Source organism: Colletotrichum gloeosporioides (genome assembly GCF_011800055.1).
Source record: "Colletotrichum gloeosporioides strain Lc1 chromosome Unknown consensus_65, whole genome shotgun sequence".
In the NCBI taxonomy this organism is placed as follows: Eukaryota; Fungi; Ascomycota; class Sordariomycetes; order Glomerellales; family Glomerellaceae; genus Colletotrichum; species Colletotrichum gloeosporioides.
This window is the reverse complement of record NW_025544710.1, coordinates 763,007-783,464: the sequence shown is the minus strand read 5'-3', so window position 1 is coordinate 783,464 and position 20,458 is coordinate 763,007. Positions and strand designations below refer to the sequence as shown.

General features: G+C 54.2%; 7 protein-coding genes across 7 annotated transcripts; 2 read left to right on the top strand and 5 right to left on the bottom strand.

Moving 5' to 3' along the window:
• Window positions 1–1,592: 1,592 nt before the first annotated feature.
• Window positions 1,593–2,611, bottom strand: GCG54_00012516 (uncharacterized protein; the record flags this gene model as incomplete). The annotated part of the gene is made up of 2 exons (XM_045412392.1): window positions 1,593–2,266; window positions 2,317–2,611. 2 exons carry the CDS (start codon window positions 2,609–2,611, stop codon window positions 1,593–1,595), a joined length of 969 nt encoding a protein of 322 aa, XP_045261427.1.
• A 2,267-nt stretch (window positions 2,612–4,878) lies between these two features.
• Window positions 4,879–5,722, top strand: GCG54_00012515 (mating type protein mat1-2-1; the record flags this gene model as incomplete). Its single annotated transcript, XM_045412391.1, has 3 exons — window positions 4,879–5,078; window positions 5,146–5,471; window positions 5,523–5,722. 3 exons carry the CDS (start codon window positions 4,879–4,881, stop codon window positions 5,720–5,722), a joined length of 726 nt encoding a protein of 241 aa, XP_045261426.1.
• An 848-nt stretch (window positions 5,723–6,570) lies between these two features.
• GCG54_00012514 (DNA-(apurinic or apyrimidinic site) lyase 2) lies at window positions 6,571–8,646 on the bottom strand (the record flags this gene model as incomplete). The annotated part of the gene is made up of 5 exons (XM_045412390.1): window positions 6,571–8,213; window positions 8,268–8,400; window positions 8,450–8,495; window positions 8,549–8,561; window positions 8,619–8,646. 5 exons carry the CDS (start codon window positions 8,644–8,646, stop codon window positions 6,571–6,573), a joined length of 1,863 nt encoding a protein of 620 aa, XP_045261425.1.
• An 807-nt stretch (window positions 8,647–9,453) lies between these two features.
• Window positions 9,454–10,283, top strand: GCG54_00012513 (uncharacterized protein; the record flags this gene model as incomplete). Its single annotated transcript, XM_045412389.1, has 3 exons — window positions 9,454–9,604; window positions 9,752–9,776; window positions 10,010–10,283. The coding sequence occupies 3 exons, from the start codon at window positions 9,454–9,456 to the stop codon at window positions 10,281–10,283; spliced, it is 450 nt and encodes a 149-aa protein (XP_045261424.1).
• Window positions 10,284–10,490: 207 nt separating this feature from the next.
• Window positions 10,491–12,964, bottom strand: GCG54_00012512 (Anaphase-promoting complex subunit 5; the record flags this gene model as incomplete). The annotated part of the gene is made up of 3 exons (XM_045412388.1): window positions 10,491–11,991; window positions 12,043–12,136; window positions 12,184–12,964. 3 exons carry the CDS (start codon window positions 12,962–12,964, stop codon window positions 10,491–10,493), a joined length of 2,376 nt encoding a protein of 791 aa, XP_045261423.1.
• A 759-nt stretch (window positions 12,965–13,723) lies between these two features.
• GCG54_00012511 (Complex I intermediate-associated protein 30) lies at window positions 13,724–14,622 on the bottom strand (the record flags this gene model as incomplete). Its single annotated transcript, XM_045412387.1, has 2 exons — window positions 13,724–14,481; window positions 14,544–14,622. The coding sequence occupies 2 exons, from the start codon at window positions 14,620–14,622 to the stop codon at window positions 13,724–13,726; spliced, it is 837 nt and encodes a 278-aa protein (XP_045261422.1).
• Window positions 14,623–15,702: 1,080 nt separating this feature from the next.
• On the bottom strand, window positions 15,703–18,360 carry GCG54_00012510 (uncharacterized protein; the record flags this gene model as incomplete). Its single annotated transcript, XM_045412386.1, has 8 exons — window positions 15,703–16,638; window positions 16,696–16,766; window positions 16,822–17,241; window positions 17,294–17,384; window positions 17,442–17,571; window positions 17,619–17,873; window positions 17,926–18,040; window positions 18,150–18,360. The coding sequence occupies 8 exons, from the start codon at window positions 18,358–18,360 to the stop codon at window positions 15,703–15,705; spliced, it is 2,229 nt and encodes a 742-aa protein (XP_045261421.1).
• Window positions 18,361–20,458: the final 2,098 nt, after the last annotated feature.

Genomic DNA, 20,458 nt, shown 5'->3' with positions numbered 1-20,458 from the left:
CCTTCTTTCCTGACAAGGGCAAAAATAGGTTGGTAGGTGCCGCGAGGATCACAAGGGGGACACGTTGTTGAGCCCTAACAGCCAGCTCCTGCCGCAGCTGCAGAAGGGTGTCGCAATTTGGAGAAGGCGGGGGGGAGAGAAGGTCCGCCGTCATGTATGTCTGATCGAAGAGGGAAGGCTGCAACAGTGACGATGGCGCCTTCTTTGCTCCGCCTGATGAAGACAAGTGTTGGAGATCAAGTGGGAACATCGGCGACCACGGGGACCAAGAGCTGCAGGGCCAGGGTTCCGCGTCCATCCCTTGAGCGCGTGAAGTGATGGCAGGGGCGGTGCTCTCCACCACATATCTCGGACTGGATTGAATGCCTCAAGAAGCAGAGCGGCTTGCTCAGACAGCCCCGGCATAGCCAACAAGACTGTGAACAGCCCATTTCTCAAGGAGACGACTGCAGTGCCTGGGTCAACATCCCTGGAGGTGGAGGCAGTCCTCCCTCTAAAGTTCCAGGACCCAAGCGTCGATCTTGCTCAAAGCGGCAATGTTGTTTGCTTGCGCTGGTTCGGTATTGGTGGCTTTTGAAAGTGGGCTTTGAAGACGGTCAGCTTCTCCTGCATGAGTTTGGGGGTTATCCACCACACCAAGCGCACGTCTCAAGCAGATACGAGGGGCGCAATGATGTTCCTGTCCTCTGTGTTCTCGCGCAAGGAAGTATGCTGTTGTTTCGCAGCCCTTTTCGCGCATTTCTTTTTCGTAGATGAGACATGTCAAAGATTTGGAGAAAGGAGGGGGGAACCGTGGAGCCTTCAGATCGCAGAAACGGGGCCCAGAGGAGCCCAGTTCGGACGGAATGTGGGGCGTTGACAGGGGTCCTTCTGCCGCTAAGCGCAAGAGGCTGATCTAATTCGGCTTGGTCTAGATGCTAATCTCGACGACGAGGGTCTTGCTGCTCTTGGGGGTTACAACGTTTGTTTGCTCTCGCAACCAGTGTCTCGGTACCCAATCAAACGCATCCCATGATTTCCAGCCAAGATTCAATTCGTCAAGCATGTTTGCCAACCACACTCACTTGGCTCTTGAGGCCCTGCTAGCGACAGTCACGTCAAGTGGCCCGCTTCGCGCTTCGCCGCACTGAGGCAGGGGGAAAGGGGAGGTTGAGGGTATGCTAGAGTGAGGAAAGTCTCGGTCATTTCTCTCTCGTCTTTCGGCTGATTTCTATCTAGCGTCTAATCCAGAAAAGTGCCAGAAACATGCGCAGAGCCTGATAATTGATCACGCAGAAATGCATGGCGATCCAAAACCCCTACCAACGCCACCTTCCAGAAGCTGAGGTCAAATGCCCTGCAATCATACCCCCCGTCGATAGAGCCAAATTCTGCTGAAGACAAGCTGCCATTTGTGGCCCTCCCAACTGAATTTTGGCAGAAAACATCGAGCGTGCTGACCTTGTTCAGGACCAAACTGCCCAAATTGAAACATGTTTGCCCAGAATTACAAGTGATTGCACCGAACCACACAACTTTAAAAGAAAAATGAAAAAAACGTTTACCACATTTGTTTGATAAACTCAAAAGAGAAAATTTGATTGGTAATGAAATTATCTCTGCGCCTTGACGGGAATAATCTCGCTCTCCCCGTGAGCGTCTTCGTCGTCGTCGTGGCTCTGGCCACCCCTGCTGGATTCGTTGCCTGTAGGAAAAATGTCGTCCAGCGCCAGCTCATGGAGGTGCGTCGTCATCGGAGGGGCAAAACCCATGTCAAATGAGTCGCTCGCAATCATTGCCTGGCCGTGAATGTTGGCAGAGAAGTCTTGTGATGTGAATGATTCAAAGCCGTGAATTTCTTCCGATTCCGGGCTCTGACGGAAGGAATCGTTGAAGATTGTGCTGGCAAAAGAGCCCGCCCCTATCGAAGGATGCGCCTGAAATTCGCCGACGATGCTTTCATCCGGGAAGCTGACGAAATTCTGGCCATGCATCGGAGCGGGAGGCAAATCCGTTTCTTTGTCTCGTGAACGAGGTGCATGCAGGTGGGTGGCCGTGGCGGATGCGTAAGAGGGAGGACTCGCAAAAAAACTGGTGTCACCCGAGGGAATGAAGGGATCCTTCTTTTCTGAGTCAAAGCGATACTGATCGGTAGGTTGGGAATGGGGCGGCAACTGCTGGTAGTCGCCGTTGGTTGCCGCCAACCCGCGACCGAGATGCTGTTGTGGTTGGTGGCGGGCTGCGTTGGAAGCGCCGTTGAGTGCTGTGTCACCTCGGCTTTGATATGCTAGTGGGTGTCAGTCATGGTCCCCGAGTGATGATTATGGTGTAACTCACCAGGGGCAAATTGATAGACGGTGCAGTGGTTGTAGATTTCCTCTTCGTTGGTGACCGCCGAAATGTTGACTGGAGGCATAGGCGCGGGAACCAGATGTCCTCGCTGATTTGGAACGCAGTAGGCTGCCTGAAACTGATGAGGACGACCGACTTCTGAGAGAACCCAGTCCCCTTCAGGAAACATGCGCGAGGTAGTAAAAATGTCGAGATCGCGGCGTGGTAAAACTTCGTTCATTGCCTGGGCCCTCAAAATGCCAGGGCTCTCGCTGGATGCAATCTCTTCGTCCCGAGACATGTTGGAATGAGGTGGCGGCAAAATACTAACCAAACTCGTGGCAGCCGTTGGCTGAAGAAATGCGGTGTAAATGGATGCAAGAAGGGAATGAACAAGAGGCTATCGTACAAAAGAAGAAAACGTCGGATGGGGGCCAGTCCGAAGATATGCTGTAAAGATGAAAAACGTCGGATGTCCTGAGATGCGAAAATAAGTAGAGATGAAGGAGACAAAAAGGTCCAACGCTCGTGAAATGTAACAAAAGCGACCCTTGACCGAAAACAGCGTCGCGATGACATCCGGCAAAAGTATTTTTGGGGAATGGTTTTTTGGAGAAATGAAGATGAAAAGAATACAGAATTGTGGGCACCAGATCTATTCCCTCTTGGTCGCTGCCTTATTGATGTAGCCAGTCTTGAATCCGGAGAAAAATGTCAAATGTACCTCGAGGGCAACGTGGGGTGTGTGTCCGAGCAAGACGTCAGGAAAGCTTCTCGAAAACATCAACTTGGTGCAAAACTTCGTAAAGCCTACCCTGAACATCGCACGGCTTGAGGCTGTGATACGTTAATTTACGAAAGCAACAAAATGCAGGAACATCCACGGAGAAGCTCGGGCGATGCCATTGATCCCAGACTTTAGGGTTGAGATAGCGACCGCTGCAACCACGATGCATCAGAACTAACATGCCCCCTCTCGGCACAGGGCAGCATGCAGCACTTCGTGACCCTCGCCCGGTAGACTAATATCTTTTGTCTTTTTTTTCTTGCCTGTCACCGAGGTGGATGCTGTTGCTGGCTGATATGTACAGGCGGTGTTGGCACCTCTGTCTTCCAACACCAGGGTTCCAACACCGACCACATCAGAGGTGCAGCAACAAACCCAGCAGGGTGGTGTGCCTCTGTTGGTTGCTGTTTTCCACCCAAATGTGCTGAGAACCCAGAGAGCACAGCCCATAGTGTGCACCCAGGAGCAAGACTCGTTAACAGATGCCCAAACCGTCATTAGCTGTTCTATTTTCCTCGCACATCATCCATGCCTGGTCTGCTCATCCAAACATGCACCATTGCATCGTGCGGAGAGCAAGGTAACGTATCATGGATTGCTGCTGATATTGCCATCCCTTCTATATCATTTGTTGTGCTAAAATACCATTTCAATGTGTAAGAAGCAGGGCACGATGTTTTCGCGAGAAAATGGGGAAATGATGGGGTTACTAACTGCTCAGATCCGGGGGCGAGATGCGTCCGGGAGATAACACCGAACCCAGCTTTATACCCGAAGGATCCAAGAATCTCAGCTACCTATGCTCGCGCTAGAAAGCCAAGACGACGGTAGCGAGGAAAGACTGCAGCTAGCAGTGCCGGTGGATGACGGTCGACCAAAACTGCATGGTTGCATGGAGACGTAAGCGGCCGTTGAGATTCTCTTGACAGCTGGGCAGACTGGACTTGCTTCTTTTCCCCAAACCGGTGCGAGGTACCTGCATCTCGGGCCGTAATCCAGCAAAGTATCTCCCTGCCCTTTTGCCTCCTTCTAACTACTTGGAGACAGGCGTCGCCGCGTCGCAGGGACAAACATGAGGTGTACAGTGCAGCGTCGGGGTTTCGCCTACAGTGGAAGGAAGCCAAGGAAGGTAAGGTAGACAGGTGCAGATACCGTAGGACCGCCGGTCATCGATGCACCTCCACGTCCTCGTCCAGGGCTGGCGGCTTCCTCTTCATCTGGCCCTGACCCTGGCCCTGGCCCTTCATCCCCTCCAAGAGCGCAGGGCAGGGCCCCAGACACATCATGTAACCGGAGCTTGCCATGACCATCCAGACCTGCCACGGCAAGATGGATCCCCTGCAGTGATTTCTGGTTTAAGACACTGCCCCACACCAAAAAGCTGGGCACTCTCGCCAACCCGTTCCTCGAACGTCGTCCTGAGGCATTGCGCTCTGTGTTCTATGAGCTTGGTCTGTGATGAGGGGTGCTTTCCCCAAATTTAGGACCCTTCCATGAACGAGCCTTTCCATATGCGATGTACACTGCGTATCTTGCCTCTCGCACCCTCCTCATATCTCTCCCCCAACGCTGTCCCGGACTACCTATGCCTCGTTTGTAATTGGCACTTTCTCGCCAGTATATCTTGCCCGAGACCCCTTCGATCTTGGAAGATCTTGTCTCCATCTCACGATTCATCCTTTCATCTACACATACCATTTCCCATACCCATAATTCCAACAACGTCTGCGCCAACTTCAACCCCGCATCCTGTCCGTCTTACACCGCCTCGCCAGCTCGCCATGTCATTCCACGACTTCAATCCCGGCCAGACCATTGCCGGCTGCATGGATCCTTCTCGGTTACAACATGACATCCTACAGATCGCAAAGGAGACACTGGATCTCCAGCTCAATAGCTTCCAGTCCGTTGTTGCTGTCTCTCAGAAGGATTACCTTGGTCTTGGCCAGGACGGGCAAGCATTCATGGCCTTTTATATGGGGTTGGTCCACCTTCAGCCCCAATTCCTTGAATCGACATGCCAGAACGCACCTAACCAAAAACTGCAGACGCATATTTAGGAAGCCCGTCATGTGGGCAAAGGATGGCATGGACGGCAACGCAGACAGATGGGTCCTCGGGCCCTGCGAGAAGTTCGTCTCTGGCCCCCATATGATCGTCTCAGTCAACGGCATCGCCATCGTCGTCCAGCGACCACCAAGCCATTTTCTCGAGGACGCTTCTGGTTCAGAAGCTGGCGCCCATTGCACCGAAAGCCCAGAGCCAGTTTGCAAGATCAAGGTTCCTCGACCTCCCAACGCCTTCATTCTCTACCGAAAAGATCGCCATGCCACCATGAAGCAGGAAAACAGTCATCTAAGCAACAACGATATTTGTGAGTGCCTTAACTTGATTTCCCTCGGGAACAGGTGCTGACCAACAACAGCCATTAGCCTAGGCAAGAAATGGAACAGCGAATCACCAGCAGTGCGCCAGAAATACACCGAACTTGCAAAGATGCACAAGGAGCGCCTCCTGATGATGTACCCCGACTACCGTTACACTCCACGCAAGCCGTCTGAGAAGCGTCATCGAAAGCCCAGTGGCCAAAGCAAGAAGGCCAGCTTAGCAGCGTCGATGAGGTAGAGGTCGTCTCCTACCCGAGAGCGACGACACCATCAGCGCGCCGACTTGTCAGCTCAAGACGGAGGAGTATGAGTTACACCTACCGACTGCGACAAGTCGCTGTAGCATCAGCAACGAATTGGAACCGATATCGGCGCTGCCAGACCACCTTAAGTTGTCTTTGTGCCCTTGACTGGCAGCATCAGCGACCAGGGAAGCCTAAGAATATGGCGCCTTTGTGCAGCTGTCTTCGATCTCTATCCAGTCAGCGTGGCCAAGCAGGCAACCATGCATCTGGTCATCGATTCCCTTCTTATATGCTGCGGCAAGAGTTACCCTGCGCCGGAAACCAACAGACCTTTGTGCGGCGATACTTAGACGTACGAACGCTAGGAGATCACCGGATCTGACGAACCAAGAATCATCCTGGCCCATCTGCTTCGATAGCTACGCGAACCAGAGATCTTCGATTTGATGAACATATTGGTAGAAAAATGTACTCACAACCCATGTATTCGCATGTTCAAAGCGAACACGAACCTTTTTCTGTAATTTGATCTGCAAGCCAGTAAATATCATCTTCATAGACCATCTATTCCAGCCCGATACCTAGAGTGTCATTTCTTTTCCTAGCATAAAAATAATGATTCGCCCATGTGATGCTCTTCGCCACTGCCACGACCGCGCATCACGGGAATACTAGGTCTGATCTTTTTTCCAGTCGCTGCTCCAGATGAAGGTCCCGCATCTCCACTCCGTCCCCGATTCTTTGACCCCCGACTTCCCCAACGGGCGGGCACATACGTAGAATGATCTCCCTGGACAGCTCGTCAGCACGCACTGCACCAATCACGACCCGCGGCATTCGCCTAAGTTTTCCGAATAGGGAAGACGTTGCTTGGATAGATCTCACCACAATTGATGCCGGGCTTCTTGGTTTGGAAGCTGACACAAGGCTCGCCGTGTTCGCATTTGGGCACGACCCTCTTACCCAGGCTGAACTTGGACCACGCTTCTTTGGTCTCGATGGGATCAAAGACCTTCTCAGAAGTTTCGATTGCCGACGGGTCCAGGGTTGATGCCGGCTGTTGCTGTTTGCTGGGCAAGGGCGAGGTCAACGACTCCGCAGCCACAGGGACCTCTGCTACCGTTGGGAGGGAACCGGCTAGCACTGCAGCCTTGTTCTCCTGTGACTGGTCCTCGGGACCATTGTTCTTGTCGCTGAAACCGAGGATCATCTCGCTCTCTGCGTGGGCGCCTGTCGGCTTCGGGGCCGGGGCCTTGGGTTTGAAGAAGCCTGTCAGAGTGCTCTGCTTGTTTGTCTTGGAGTCGTTGTCGTTCGTCTTTGTTCTCTTCAGGGACCGCTTTGTGTCTTTCGCTTCTGCCTGCCTTTTTATGGGGGCAGATGAGGATGGAGGTAACGTTCTATCAGGGACGCTCGGAGGTATCTTGCTCGTGTTTGACGGGACAAAGGTTTGTGAGGGAGGATCGTCGGGAACATTGGGAAACGAGGGGCTCTTTGGCTGTTGAGAAGGGATATCTTTGGGGATGGAAGAGGGAGGGGTATCAGTTATTGGCTTCGAGGTTGGCTTCTTCATGAACATGTCTCGTATACTTCGTCGCTTGTCGAATTCGGGGATGAGCTTAGCGGAGAGGGGGAGGAGGTCCTTTGCGGCCCACTCTCGTAGGCGGTCACCTTGTCGGAACATGTCGCTCGGGTTCATCAGATCGACGATTGGAACCTCCTGGTCGTCCTTCTTGACGACATCACCAATGATTGCGTATACCGGGCAGTGATCCGACCCCATCAGCCCCTCCTGAATGTTCGAGTCCGTAAACCAGTCCTTGATGCCCGACGAGCAGAGGATGTAGTCTATCCTGCTCCCGTTGTTGGCTGGGCGTGTGTTTCGCTTGGTGTCCCAGCAGGTGAACATGCCCTGTCGGTCGGGGTGGAAGATGCGCGTTAGGTCGTGTAGCACAGGCTTCTCCCGCCCCTCGTCCCGGGCTCCGGTAACGTTGCCGCCGACGACCAGCTGGTTGAAGATGCGCCGCGACGGCATGCCCTTCCAGTCCTCGACCGTCATGCCCTCCTTGCGGAGCATCTCGCGCAGGTTGCAGGTGTCCAGCTCCTCGAGGATGACGTTGAGGTCGCCCGTCAGGATGACCTCCTTGCCCTGCGCGACGAGGTTGCGCACGCGGACGTCGAGGGCGTTGAGGTAGCCGAGGCGGAAGTCGTCGCGGGAGGAGTCGCGCGTGGCGGGGCTGTAGGTGCCGATGAGCACGAAGGCGGGGAACTCGAGGACGACGCAGCGGCCTTCGGAGTCGAGGGTCGCGGCGTCGACTTCGGACGACAGCTGGCCGGCGCGGGGATAACCGCCGATGTGCTGGTCCGGGGGGAGGTCGCGGTACGGGGTGGAGGAGCACGGCGGGGTGAGGACGCCGAGGATGCCTTCTTCCGCGCGGATGGGGGCGCAGGTTGCGTTGCGGGTGTAGATTGCCACGCCGGAGTATCCTGGGTGTGTCGGTCAGAGGTGAGAGAACAAAGCGTCTTCGGGAGAGGAGCTACCTTTCTTGTGTTTTGGCAGGCTGAAGAAGACATCCCAACCGGGGACGAGGACCATCTCATCTGTAAGGTCTTTTCGCTGGATTTTGCATTCTTGCATGATTACAATGTCCGCCTCAAGGATGTCGAACATTGCCTGGGCGGGGGGTCAGTGAGAGATTCATGTGAAGATGGGGGCGTCGGACCTGGTATGTTCGCTTCTCCCGCCATGGTTGGTATCCGAATGGGTTTCTGAGGGTTGTTAGGCTGGCTTTTCATGGGCGCGCATATGGAGGCTTTCAAACCTGATGCCGTTGACTAGAGATGAGTTAACAAAGCCGGCCTTGAAGAGACGTCAGATGTGCGCTCACTGACCGTTCCATGTCACGATGCGAAGCCCCATCTTGGCGAGGAGGCGCTCTTGAAGCTGAGCTCTGCAATTTCAAAATCAAATGGGTATCGCTCGAACGCCGGTATCAACTCGCTTCAACATCAAAAAACCCCAGAGATGCCGATTGACGTCGATGGAAGGACCAATAGAGAAGGTGCAGAAGCGAGCGGCGAGTCACTGATCAAATGAAGAATATGACCCGAATACTGGTGCTTTTGGCTTCATGAGTACAAAAAGTGAGAGCGAGGCGTCTGGCTGGAGCAACTTCGCCCTCGACCGCTTACACGTCGTGAGTGACCGCGCGACGTCGCTGCCGTCATGGACGCGGCACGACTTTGAGGCGATGTCACGTGACCCGATTCAACGCTGCCTCGACCCATCAACTGGCGTCCTTTGCATGGCAATTCAGATCATTATTTACACCCAAGAAGCAAGCGAAAACTCAGGTTTGAATTACGCCAATTTTATTTTGGGTTTCCCTTTTGGTAAACTCTGACTGTTTGCAGGGGGTTTAAATGCCTTGCTCCTCCATCGGCCCAGGAAAACAGTTCCTACTTCCTCCGCAAATGACCTGACATCATTTAGTCATCCCGCAAAGCCCGCCCACCAAAAAAAGAGAGAGCAGCAGATCCCTGCCCTTTATCCCTGCCTAACAATCCAGGCCACAAACCCGGCCATCACCACCACCGGTTCCCGCTAACCGAGCTCCATGACCTGATCCCGTCCCGCAACGAACCTCAATCTTCACCACCCCGACCGACGACCGAACGTCACAAAAAATCTCCCCTCCACCACCACACCGGATACCGCACACACACCATGAGCGCCCGCCTCTTCTCCGCCGCCGCGCGCAGCGCCGCCCGCGCCCCGGCCGCCCGCTCCACCGTCCAGCGCCGCTTCGCCAGCACCACCGACAACGCTTTCGTCAGGGAGCGCGAGGCTGCCAAGCACCACGCCGCCGGCACCACTGGTTCGTCATACCACATGCACCCCTTTGCTGTTGTACGGGATTGCGAGCGGAGGAGGGAAGAGTGACATTGGGGACGGGGAGCCAATTGAGCCCCGCGGGGAGGAAGTCAATTGAGTGAAATATAGAAGTGCTAACGAACGTGAGCAGAACTCTGGCGCAAGATCTCCATCTAGTATGCCTCCCCCCCGAACCCCCGAACATCACCCGTTCTCCGACTGAGTGAATCCCCACGCCGTTGAAGAGAGTATTCATGCAGGACATTGCGACGGAGGAAGTGTTGGAACTCGAATTGGAAGTGAAGGGGCATGAATCACGAAGTCGACGGCACGCGGGATTTGTCAATCGGGGATCGAGCGAAACCTTGAACCAAGGAGACCGTAGGCTGACCATCTGTGTGTGATACAGCGCCTGCATTCCCGCCCTCGCCCTCGCCGGCGCCAACGCCTACGTCCTCTGGAACGAGCACTGGGAGCACTGGAGCCACATGCCCCCTCTGGAGGAGCGCGTTGAGTACCCCTACCAGAACATCCGCACCAAGAACTACCAGTGGGGTAACGGTGACAAGACCCTCTTGTACGTGTTCATCCCTCCTGCGGGCTATGAGAGAACGGGCAAGTATGCTAACGTGGTCCACAGCTGGAACGACTCCGTCAACTACCACAACAAGGACAAGGCTTAAATTGCCAGAACTCGGGCACCAGTATGCGTGAACTCGCATCGGGGAGGGAGCGATCCATAGACTCGGGACACGCTTGTTGGGGGGTAGACTATTCTGTACATTTTCCCTATGTCACAGCAATCGAAGAGATGCGGCCTTCTTAAAAGAAACCCCCATCGCATTACTTATGCACCGTCCCAATGCAAATGAACTCTGTCGGTCTATAGCCTATGATACCGAGAGCGAAGCAGCGCTCTTTCGTAACGCTACATATGCGGCCGCGTAGTCGGCTGCGAGGACCTTATCTCCCGCCACCTTCATGATGGTGGCCTTCTTGGCCATCATCTCACACTGCCGTGTGATGTCCTCGATGCTGGAATAGTAATCAAACGCCTTTTGGATGGCGCTGGTGGCTCGAGTCAGATATTCTCTGCGCTTCGCTGACTGTGGTGCCATCTTGCCTGCCATACCCATGTTGGCGTCTGCGAGGAAGGAATAAAGCTGTCCTGCCAGGGCCGCAGAGTCGCACTCGAGGCTGCGTGGGAGGATGGCGTTCAGCAGCTGGATGGAAGCCTCGAACTCTTCTAGCGACGTCAGGATGTTGGCGATGGCACCGATGGCCTGCCACAGGCTTGCTACCAGCCTCGACCTCCAAGCCATGCTAGCTGCCCGCATGGCGATGGTGAACCCTCGTTGTGGTCGACCACACTTGTCGTAGAGATGGACCTTAAGCAGCATCAGCCTAACGCGGAGCTGGATGTCCCTCTTGTCGTCCCGAAGCGAAGCAAGCATGATTTCTACCTTGGAAAAGGCTTCTGGCAGGTTGCCCCGTCGGATAAGACAGTCGACGTGAAGGAAGTCGATGACGAAGGCCATGTCTACCTCGAGGTCGTCTTTCTTCGACTGTAAAAGTTGGGCGAGTAGCTGCTCCGCACCATCAAGGTTGTTATGGTGCAGATCTCTCCTCAGCTTGATGATTCCGCGATACTTGAACCAGTACTGGTTCGGCTTCCAAGCTCGCAACGAGTTTTCGTCTAGCGTCTCCATTTTTTGCAGAGCCTCGTCAAATTTGCCCCTTGCCACGAGCTGTTGAGCTAGGCGAGCCGTGATCTTCAACTCGTCTTCAAAGGTCGAATGCCTTGCATGACAGCGAAGAAATATCTCGCAGTTCATGGCCGAGAGCGATGCGAGGCCGATTCTGTCCCACAAGGCAATCATGATGGAGAGCTGACCCCCGAACATGCTCTTCATGTTCCGCTCAACAACCAAGTGCGAGCTCCGGACCATAAGCTCGATGGAAGTGGCCACACTTTCACCGTTTGCGAGGCCAAGTTTTGCCTCGCTGAGTAGCACTGAAGCCCACAGCATCCACATTCCCGTCTCCTTGGCCTTGACTCGCAAATAGGCAAGACTCTCCTTCGCCGTACCCAACAGGCTGTCCGCTTCCAGGTCCTTAACCAGGTCTGGGTGGGCCATTCCAAAATGAAAGAGCCAACTGAGGGCGAAGTTCAGGCAGGACATGTCGCGGTTTTCGCGAGCCGTGGATACGGTCTCGAGCATCGCGGCCACGGCCTCTTTGTAGCAGCCAAAGTCTGCCTGAAGTACGGCCAGGTTCATTAGCGCGTATTGGTAGAATGCTCTGTCCCGGTTCTGCATCGTGTAGTCAAAATACTGGTGAAGGAAGTCGAATGCTGTAGGATAATCGCCGGATTTCCACGCGTCCAGAAAGCTGTCAAAGGTTAGCAACCTAGCTGCAGCATGAAGGGCAAACGAGACGAACCTCAAGTAATGCCTCAAGCTGGGTACCATGAAGCTGTCGCCCAGAAGGTCATGAAATTGATTGCGGAGTTCGAGCGGTATTCGTGTGCCGAATTCTGGTCTGGTCAGCTACGCTTCGGGCTTCTCAACGCGATGGACTGACTCTGCATCTGATCGATTTGAAACTCCAACAAGAGCTCAATGTCATCTGTACTGACAGGAACAGCAGAGGGCATGCCGCTTGACACCATGTCCCCGTAGACGACAGAAGTCAGCGCCGCCACGCCCTCCGGATCCCAGTCCGCCTGGTCTCCTGTCATGAGCACATTGTCGAAGCTCAGCCGTCCGAATGACGGATTCCTCCGACGCAGGTATCCCGCTGTAGGTTGTCGGTACTGAACAAAGTCTGTCCAAAGCTGCGTGACATCGTGAAATCGCAGTCGTGAGAACTCCAGCTGACTCCTCCTGATGAACTGCCCCAGGGGCGAATTTCTCGACAGTGTGATGCCCGCCCGTTTTAGTTGCTCCTGTGTCGCCGCATCACCCTCAATCCCAAGTCTGCGCAGTTCCTCTTTCGTCTTAACTAGGCAATTCGATTGTCGACCAAAGAATTGATGGAGTGCATCCAGGGAGTTAATGTCCCATAGCTTTGCAAGGAATGTGTCCCACAGCTTCCTCCCGGGCAGACCAACGACGACGGAGTGAGCGCTGAGCAGCTTTTCGAAATCCTTAATGCCGATGACAAGGCTGACGGTGCTCTCTGCCTTCTGCCAGCGATTTTCTATGCTGGCGGCCGTTGTCAGACTCTGCGGGTCGGGGTCGAGAAGACGGGATGTGATGAAGGACAGGACCGGGATGATGGCCGTGCTGGGGACGTGTTCGTCTGTGTAGAGCTCGACGAGGGCGAGGAGGCCAATCTTGGCTGGCGTGAGGTAGCGCGCCATTACGGGCCTTCCTCAATGCGCAAATGCTTTGGTCTCGCGTCAGTATGACTTTTGGAAGCTGTTCATCTGAAGTCGTGCTGAGAATCTCCAGGGTCGTGGATGACCATGTTTTGGAGGTTCCAGGCAAGTGAAGGCGGTAGGCGCGTCGGGTCCGCGCCAAACGGAACCCCCTTGAGCACGAGCTGAACCAGGGCGTTAGGAACGTAGCAGCTTCTTCTGTCGGGTACAATCAGCGACTAGACGACTTTTCGGCACCTTCCACCTTTACTCAAATGACCAGTGGTGATGCGATGAGTGAGTTCGAGTGTGATGCTTCGAGGCCCACACCGTCTTTGGCGGGGTATGATTGGCCATAAATGCCAGGGGAATAACATCGTGATTTTGACCAATCATCAGCACAGCTACCCTCTCCAGAATTGGTATCTCCCAAAGATATATCACCTTTCAGTGGGATGACAGAATGATAATAAATTCACGGCAAATATTTATGATCGTCTGTCTTATCGGCCAATTGAAATGGTCAGGGTTGTTCCAAGTGCATTGATATTCGTTTGGTATTTTTACAGAATATTTCTACACTGTCCAATCCGGCTACGAGCATGCCATCAGTCTTCTCTGAGCTGCCCGTGCTGCACTCAATGGTAACTGTCTCGCAGACCTGCCTGCCAGCTTCCGCCGGCGATCTAGATGCGCGCAAGCAACCCCCATACTTGCACATTTCCCAAAGCTCCTCGTGGAGCCTGATGCAACACTGGCACATCACCTAATTGACCACCGGATACTTTGCCCCTGCTTATTCCTCAACTCGCTTTCCCTCGCTTGCCTGGCCTTCTCCGTAGCAGCCGCATCGGCTTCCGCCTCTGCCGCCTCTGCCTCCTCGACATCATTTGTAGCCCATATCCTCTCGATGCAGAGCTCAAACGGCCCCGGCCTCCGATCCGTGAGTCCAACGCCCACCGTCGTGACCTTGGACCTCAGCATCTCCGTCTGCGGCTCCACTACGAACCCGTGGTTCGTCCGCACAAAGTCGTTCCACTTGACAAACACCGTCTCCCACTCGCCCGGCCGCTTCGCGAATAGCCTGTGCTGGTGCAGATCCGTCGGCACGACCGAGTCCGTCTGCAGGTTGATGAAGTAGCTGCGCCCGTCCGACTTGACGCGCATCGCGAGGTATACGTAGGGGTCAATGTCCCATAATGACTTGCCGAACACCGTGGGCTGCTGGTTGGGCGTGCGCCATGCCGCGAAGCCTGTGCGCTGGATCTTGGGGTCGTCTTTCGGCAGCGCAGTGGATATCGTGCCGTGGAAGCGGGCGTAGCCGGTCCTTGTGGGTGTGCTGCTTTCGGTGGTTTGTGTCGGGGAGGAGGATGTTGAGGGGACCCAGTCGAGGGCGACCTCGGAGAAGCCGCCGATTTCGCGGTCGGAGAGGAGTTTGCAGTCTTCGGTCGAGTTGGGCGCGCGGAAGTCTTGGAGTATGTAGGGGCCTTGCGCGCCTTTTATGCCTTCTGCTTTGAAAGCTGCGGCGGGCGAGGATTAGTGGGGGGCCGACGAGCAGGCCTTGGAAACGGGAGAAGCTCACCAATGGTCGCGCTTCGCTTGAAATGATCCAAACTCCGAGCCCAGAAGCCCTTGCCCATGAGTGATGGTGTTGCCCGCATCTTTTTGGTATTTTGCCGGCGTAGCCAAGGGGTTTGGTGGTGTGGTTTTTGGAGCCGAAGCTCAGTCTGTGATGCGCCACCAGTCGCGGGGCTTGTTTCTTCGATCCCTCTCGCTGGGTAAATTCGGTGCTGTCAATCTCTGTGAAGTGGGAGATTAAATTTCCATAGGGCACGCTTGTAATGGTCCGTCGCGAACTTGGAAGATCTTCAGTTGCTTCCTTCAAGCTCCGAGGATGTACAAGGGTACATGGAGCTGAAGCTTCTCATCGGGATAAATATGGCCCGCGCTACGACTGCTTGACGACATGCCTAGGTCACCGACTCAACCTAGATGTCAACACAACATGACTTCCAAAAGCCGCAGGGAGTGTCAAACTATTCAAGATCTGTGGCGTTCGGCTCAATTAGCCGGATCGAAATTTCGGTTCCGCCGGGCTGAAGGGGACCCTCAAAGATGTGTCCCCATCACATCACACTGGGTCGATGCCAGGTCTCCCATATCTACAGATGTCCTGGCTTTTGACTCGTCGCGATAGCTTCAGAGACGAAGATGATGGCAATCTTGCAGCATATTAGAATCCGTGGATCGGACTTTGCGCTCGCCAAACCCGACACCCGCAAATGCTCTGGTCACGAGATCAGCAGCACGGAAGCTTTTACTCAAGACTGTATTGCTAACTAGATGAAAGTCGGCCTGACATCGAGAGTAGAAAAGTGCTCTTTGGCACAAACAAAACCTTCTATGACTCCATTTTGTTTCCATTTCTCTACTACCGAACCTTGAATCCATCAACCATTACCCTGTGTCACAAGAAAAAATCCCATCTGACCACACACCAAATCCCAACACCAATTTTGTTTGTTTATGGTTTGTAAACCACGTAAGAAAGAAAGAAAGATGAGATTTGTCGAGCAATACGATTGGGTACCAGTTGGTTTCGAACCGAAATGTTGGATTTCCGAATGATAAGCCGATGTGTAAGTAGTCGAATGATTGGTTCGGATTGTGGAGAACCGAAACGTTTGGGAAAACCGACAACTGGAACCGGGATGATTGAAAATCGAACAAGAGAAAGTGGCCTAAGCCTGGGTGATGCTGTTGTCAGTCATGACAGGCTCAGACTGGGTGACCTGGTTGGCCTCAAGCTGAGGACCAGCGGGAGCGACGCCGTTGGAACGAGCGGGGGGAACAGGGCTGGTGAAAGCCATGAAGGCAGCAGGGTCGACAGGGAACGGAGTCCAGAGAGGAGTTCCGTGACCGTAGCCCCAGAAGGGAGCACCAGGGGAAGGCTGAGGAGTCATGAAGCCATAGGCCGAGCCAGGACCCTGAGAGAAGGGACCCTGGGAGAAGGGAGTGCCCATGTAGGAGCCAGACTGGGGCATCATGGGGGTGTTCATCTGAGGAACGGGGGGAGGGCCCATCTGCTGGTGAGGGTGGTGGCCCATGGAAGTGCCCATGTGCTGCTGGTTAGGGTGAGGACCCATGGGGGTGCCCATCTGAGCAACGGGAGCAGGACCCATGGGGGGAGCCATGTTGAACTGCATCTGTCCCTGAACGGGAACTTGGACCTGAGCAGGAACCTGCTGGGCAACATAGTTCTGAACCTGGTTAGGAATCTGGTTCATGATGGGGCCAACCTGCTGCTGCGCCTGGGCAGGCATCTGCTGAACGTGCTGGGCTTGCATGCCGTTCTGGTGCTGAGGGGTCTGAACAATGGTAGGCTGCATGGCGTTCTGAGTCTGAGCCATGCCAGAGTTCATCTCGTTGCGGAGAGGAGTCTGGCGAACGGGAGTGTTCTGGACAGCCTCCTGGTTGAAGCTGGTACCGGCCTCGATAGCCAGAGGACCACGCTGCTCGCGAGCGGGAGTAGAAGGGGCTCTGCCACCCATGTTGGAAGGGCCGGCGCCACTGAAGCCGTTGCCATGGAAGCGGCCGGGGGTGTTGGAGACACCACGACGGTTCTGGTTGGTGCGACGCTCGACGCGGATGTAGTAGCCCTGGATGTTGTTATTGTGCTGTGAGGTATCAGTCACTCATCTTGATAAGTTGTGAAGGGAAGGGCGAATACTTACGTAGCGCTCGATGGCCATCTCGGGGACGGTCGGGTTGGTGAACTCGACGAAAGCGATGAGCTTGGGTCCCTCTGTTCATGTGTTAGTTTGACTCTTGGATGTGCAAAGGGAGAAATGGTAACTTACCACGGTGGTAGTCAAGGCGCTTGACCTGAACGGAGACAACGCTGCCAACGTCCTCCATGAGAATGCGAATGTCGCTCTCGGTGAATTCGAGAGGCAAGTCGCCGATGAAGATGGAACGACGGTCGCGGTCGTAGGTGTCGAGGTACACGCGCTCAGGGTTGCGAGACCTGGCCTGCATAGCCTTCTTGAAGTCGTAGGCCTCGACATGGTAGACTCTGTTCAGGCGGAAAGCCTTGAGAACCTGCTGGGTAGAGTCGAACTCCTTGAACTGGACGCGGATCGTGACGGGCAGACGCATCTGCTGCTGGATCTCGTCATCAAGGAAGCGGGCGGTCTCGAGGTCGCCGAAGGGAGTGAGAAGCTCGTTGGCCTCCTCGACGGTGATCGCAGTGCGGTTGCGACGGTAGATGATGTAAGTGCCTGTGTGAAGAGTCAGTATGGGAAGAAGATGAGGCGGGAAATGGCAACGTACGGTTGGCGCGCACAGTCTCGGTGCGGCAAGGACGGCCGAGGATCATGGCACCCTTGCCCTCGATGCGGGCCTCATTGGCGTTCTCGTCGTTCTATGATTGGAGTCAGTATGATGAGGTGGTAATAGAAGCGATGGTGGAGTTACTTACGGTGAACTGAACGAAAGCGAATGGCATTCCGTTGGTGTCGCGACGAATCTTGACAAAGACGACGCCGAAGCGCTGGAACTCCTTGGTGACCGCAGCCTCGAGAGTGTAGTCCTCACGATGCTCAGGGAGGCTGTAGAGGTTAGCAGAGAACCGACCAGAGCTTGTGAGAATACTTACTTGGCAACGAAGATGCAAGCAGTTGCAGGCCAGGTAGCCTGAGGGTCAACAAGCTTGTTGCTGGCAGAGCGGGGCTTCGTGGGAGAGCCCTCGTCGTAGTTGCGACGAACCACATCCTTGCCCTTGAAGCCGGCCTGCTGAATGTGGCTCTGGTTGAGCTTGTAGGCAGAGGAAGACATGCCCAGGGGCTTGTCATCGGCGGAGCGGTCGTTGAAGACATCACCGTCGTCCTGAGCAGGGCCCTTCTGGGCGTGACTAGGGACAGGTTAGCTGCGGTAGAAACAAATGATCGGAAGTGCTGACTTACACAGACAAGGTGGCAGTAGCCGACATGGTAGGGCGCAGAGCCTTGCCAGCGGCCTCGGAGCGGCGAGCGAAGCTGTTAGGGCTTCCGCGAAGGGAAGACACGTCCAGGGGGACACCTGTGACCGAGACGTCAGTTTTCATCGCAAAGGAAGCGAATCGCGGAAAATGGAAGTTGGCGTCACCGGAGCGACGAAAATGGAGGGGAAAAAAAAGAGGAAGGCTTACCACCGCCGCGCTCAGGGTCGCGATCCTCGGACGAGGCCGACGAGAAGTCAGGCGACTTGCTAGCCGAGACAGACAGGTTCTGGAGGCCGTAGACAGGCTCAGCCATCTGGGAGGCGGCAGAACCAGCCATCGAAGCCTGCTCAAGCTCGTGCTGGAAAGAGAGCTTCTGGAGCTGCTCGAGGAGCTTTCTGTTGTCGGTAGAACCAGACATGATGGACGATCTTGATTTTTCCGCGACGCAAAAAAAGATGCAGCGAAGTAGTCAAACGAAGCTCGTGAAGCTGGGGATATGCGAAGCAGGGAAGGATTCGGGTAGATGGAGATGGAGAGATGGATGGAGTAAGATGGGTAAGGTGGATGAGGGTAGATGGAGATGGGTAAGTGTGTGTGGGAGAGAGATGGAGAGTTGGAGAGGCAGGGTAGGAGATGGGTTGCTTGGGGGAGACAAAGAGACCAAGTCTGGGGGTGGGTAGGGTTTCAGAAACCAGCTGGGTAGTGGTGGACAGAGGGGATATTCCAATATCTCAAAACGTGGGCTGCATAGGGCTTCAATCGTGGTTAAGAGAGCTCTCGGCGTTCATGATAATTACAAGAATGGCGAGAGCAGCCTCCAGGGAGAGGGGACCCGCCAGCTCTCGCCCTCTGTGAAATCAAGAGTGGTGGCACTGGCCTTTCGAAGCAGAAGAGATTGGGTCTGTGTTGATCACGATGCTGGCAGAGGTGGTGGTGATTGGCTCTTCTAGAGGTGACTTAAGGGTCACACGCTCTGAACAGCCCCTGAGGTGTTTTGCACTGATGTTGGTGCTGGCCGGAGCACACCTCCGAGTTTGTGGGCCCTCCGAACCGGTAGTAGTCAAAGAACCCCCGGTACCTCCGGGCATGTGGGTGCAGAAGTTCACAAAGTGGTGTGAAAAGACTTGGTGCCTTTGTTGATATGAAAGCAGATGAGTAGAATGGCCTTGGATCTTCATCTTCGAGTGCAATCCTTCATCATCCAGCCCTTGTTTATGCAGACCCTCGTGAGCTGGCTCAAAGCATCCACTTGTTTGCTGGCTAATCTTCTTATTCACGAACTGGAGATAAATAAGTTGTGATGTATCTTTTGCCGAGGCAGGCTAGGAAGGCTACGGAGCTCCTGAGTCTGCTTGCTCATAACTTAGGCGGCTATCAGATGAGCTCAAGGAGGCGGAGGTGCCAGGAAAGCCACCAATCTGGGCCTTCACTCGCTGCATAATTGTGGTTAAAATCATTGAACAAGATAAGAGTATGCTGTCGGAGATAAGTTGCCTTGATTACACGATGACGAAGAGCTGAATGATGGTGGGCGTGGAGAGAGATGTGATCACCTGTGTTGATGCAGGATCAACTTAATACAGACACGACCATGCGATATTGGACGTAATTGAAGAAAAGAAAACCCATCGTGTTGGTCGTCTTGGGTACGGAGCAAATTGCGAAGCACACATGGCGTCAGGTTTGGCAGCGCAGGGTCACAATATCGGGGTTACGAGTGGAGTCACATACCACAACGCACCGGGGTTCAAGTCTTACGGATCTATAGTATGATGTACAAGGCTTTTCGTCAAGTCAAGTAAAGATTGCAGGTTTCGACGTAGTCAGGCCAAAGCTGGAGTAACCATCCACCGATAATCGGCCTGGGCAGGCTCGAAAAGATGTCTATCCGCCATCTATTCAATATTGCAACTCCATGATGCTTCGGGTTTGCCTCTATAATCTTCGTCCGTATATCGAGTTCGTCATCCATGATTGGTGTCTGCACTGGCATATACTTCATCTCGTCGGATAAAAAAGCAAAACGTCACATACAACAAGGCAGAAACAGCATTAAAAGGACACGAGGCAGAGCAATAGCCACAGAGACGGCAAATTTGACGGCAATGACGTCTGTAGGAAATATGTAGCGCTGCGCGCAGATAACAATCCCAATATTTGGAGCTCTCATGTTTCCTCTCAACCAGTGGCCGCGTCATATCCTCTTCCAAGAGCCACCTTGGAGTTGAGGGTTGAAGACACGAGAGATGACCAGTATTGGGCTACCTCTTAGATAAATGCGCCATATAGAGGCTTCTTTCCTTCTATTTTATCGGTCTACAAAGCTGAAAACCGTTTGATTGCGAGACGTGCTGATTGCATGGTGGCCGTCGGTTCTTGTTCAACTTGCGCGGATGGATTGCTAATCAGTGCCTTGAGGCGGGATTATCGAACATGTGAACGGGCTTGAGTTGAGCAGCTGAGACATATCCCACTCCGGAATTGATTTCCCACTGCGAGGTGGAAAGTTTTGTGGC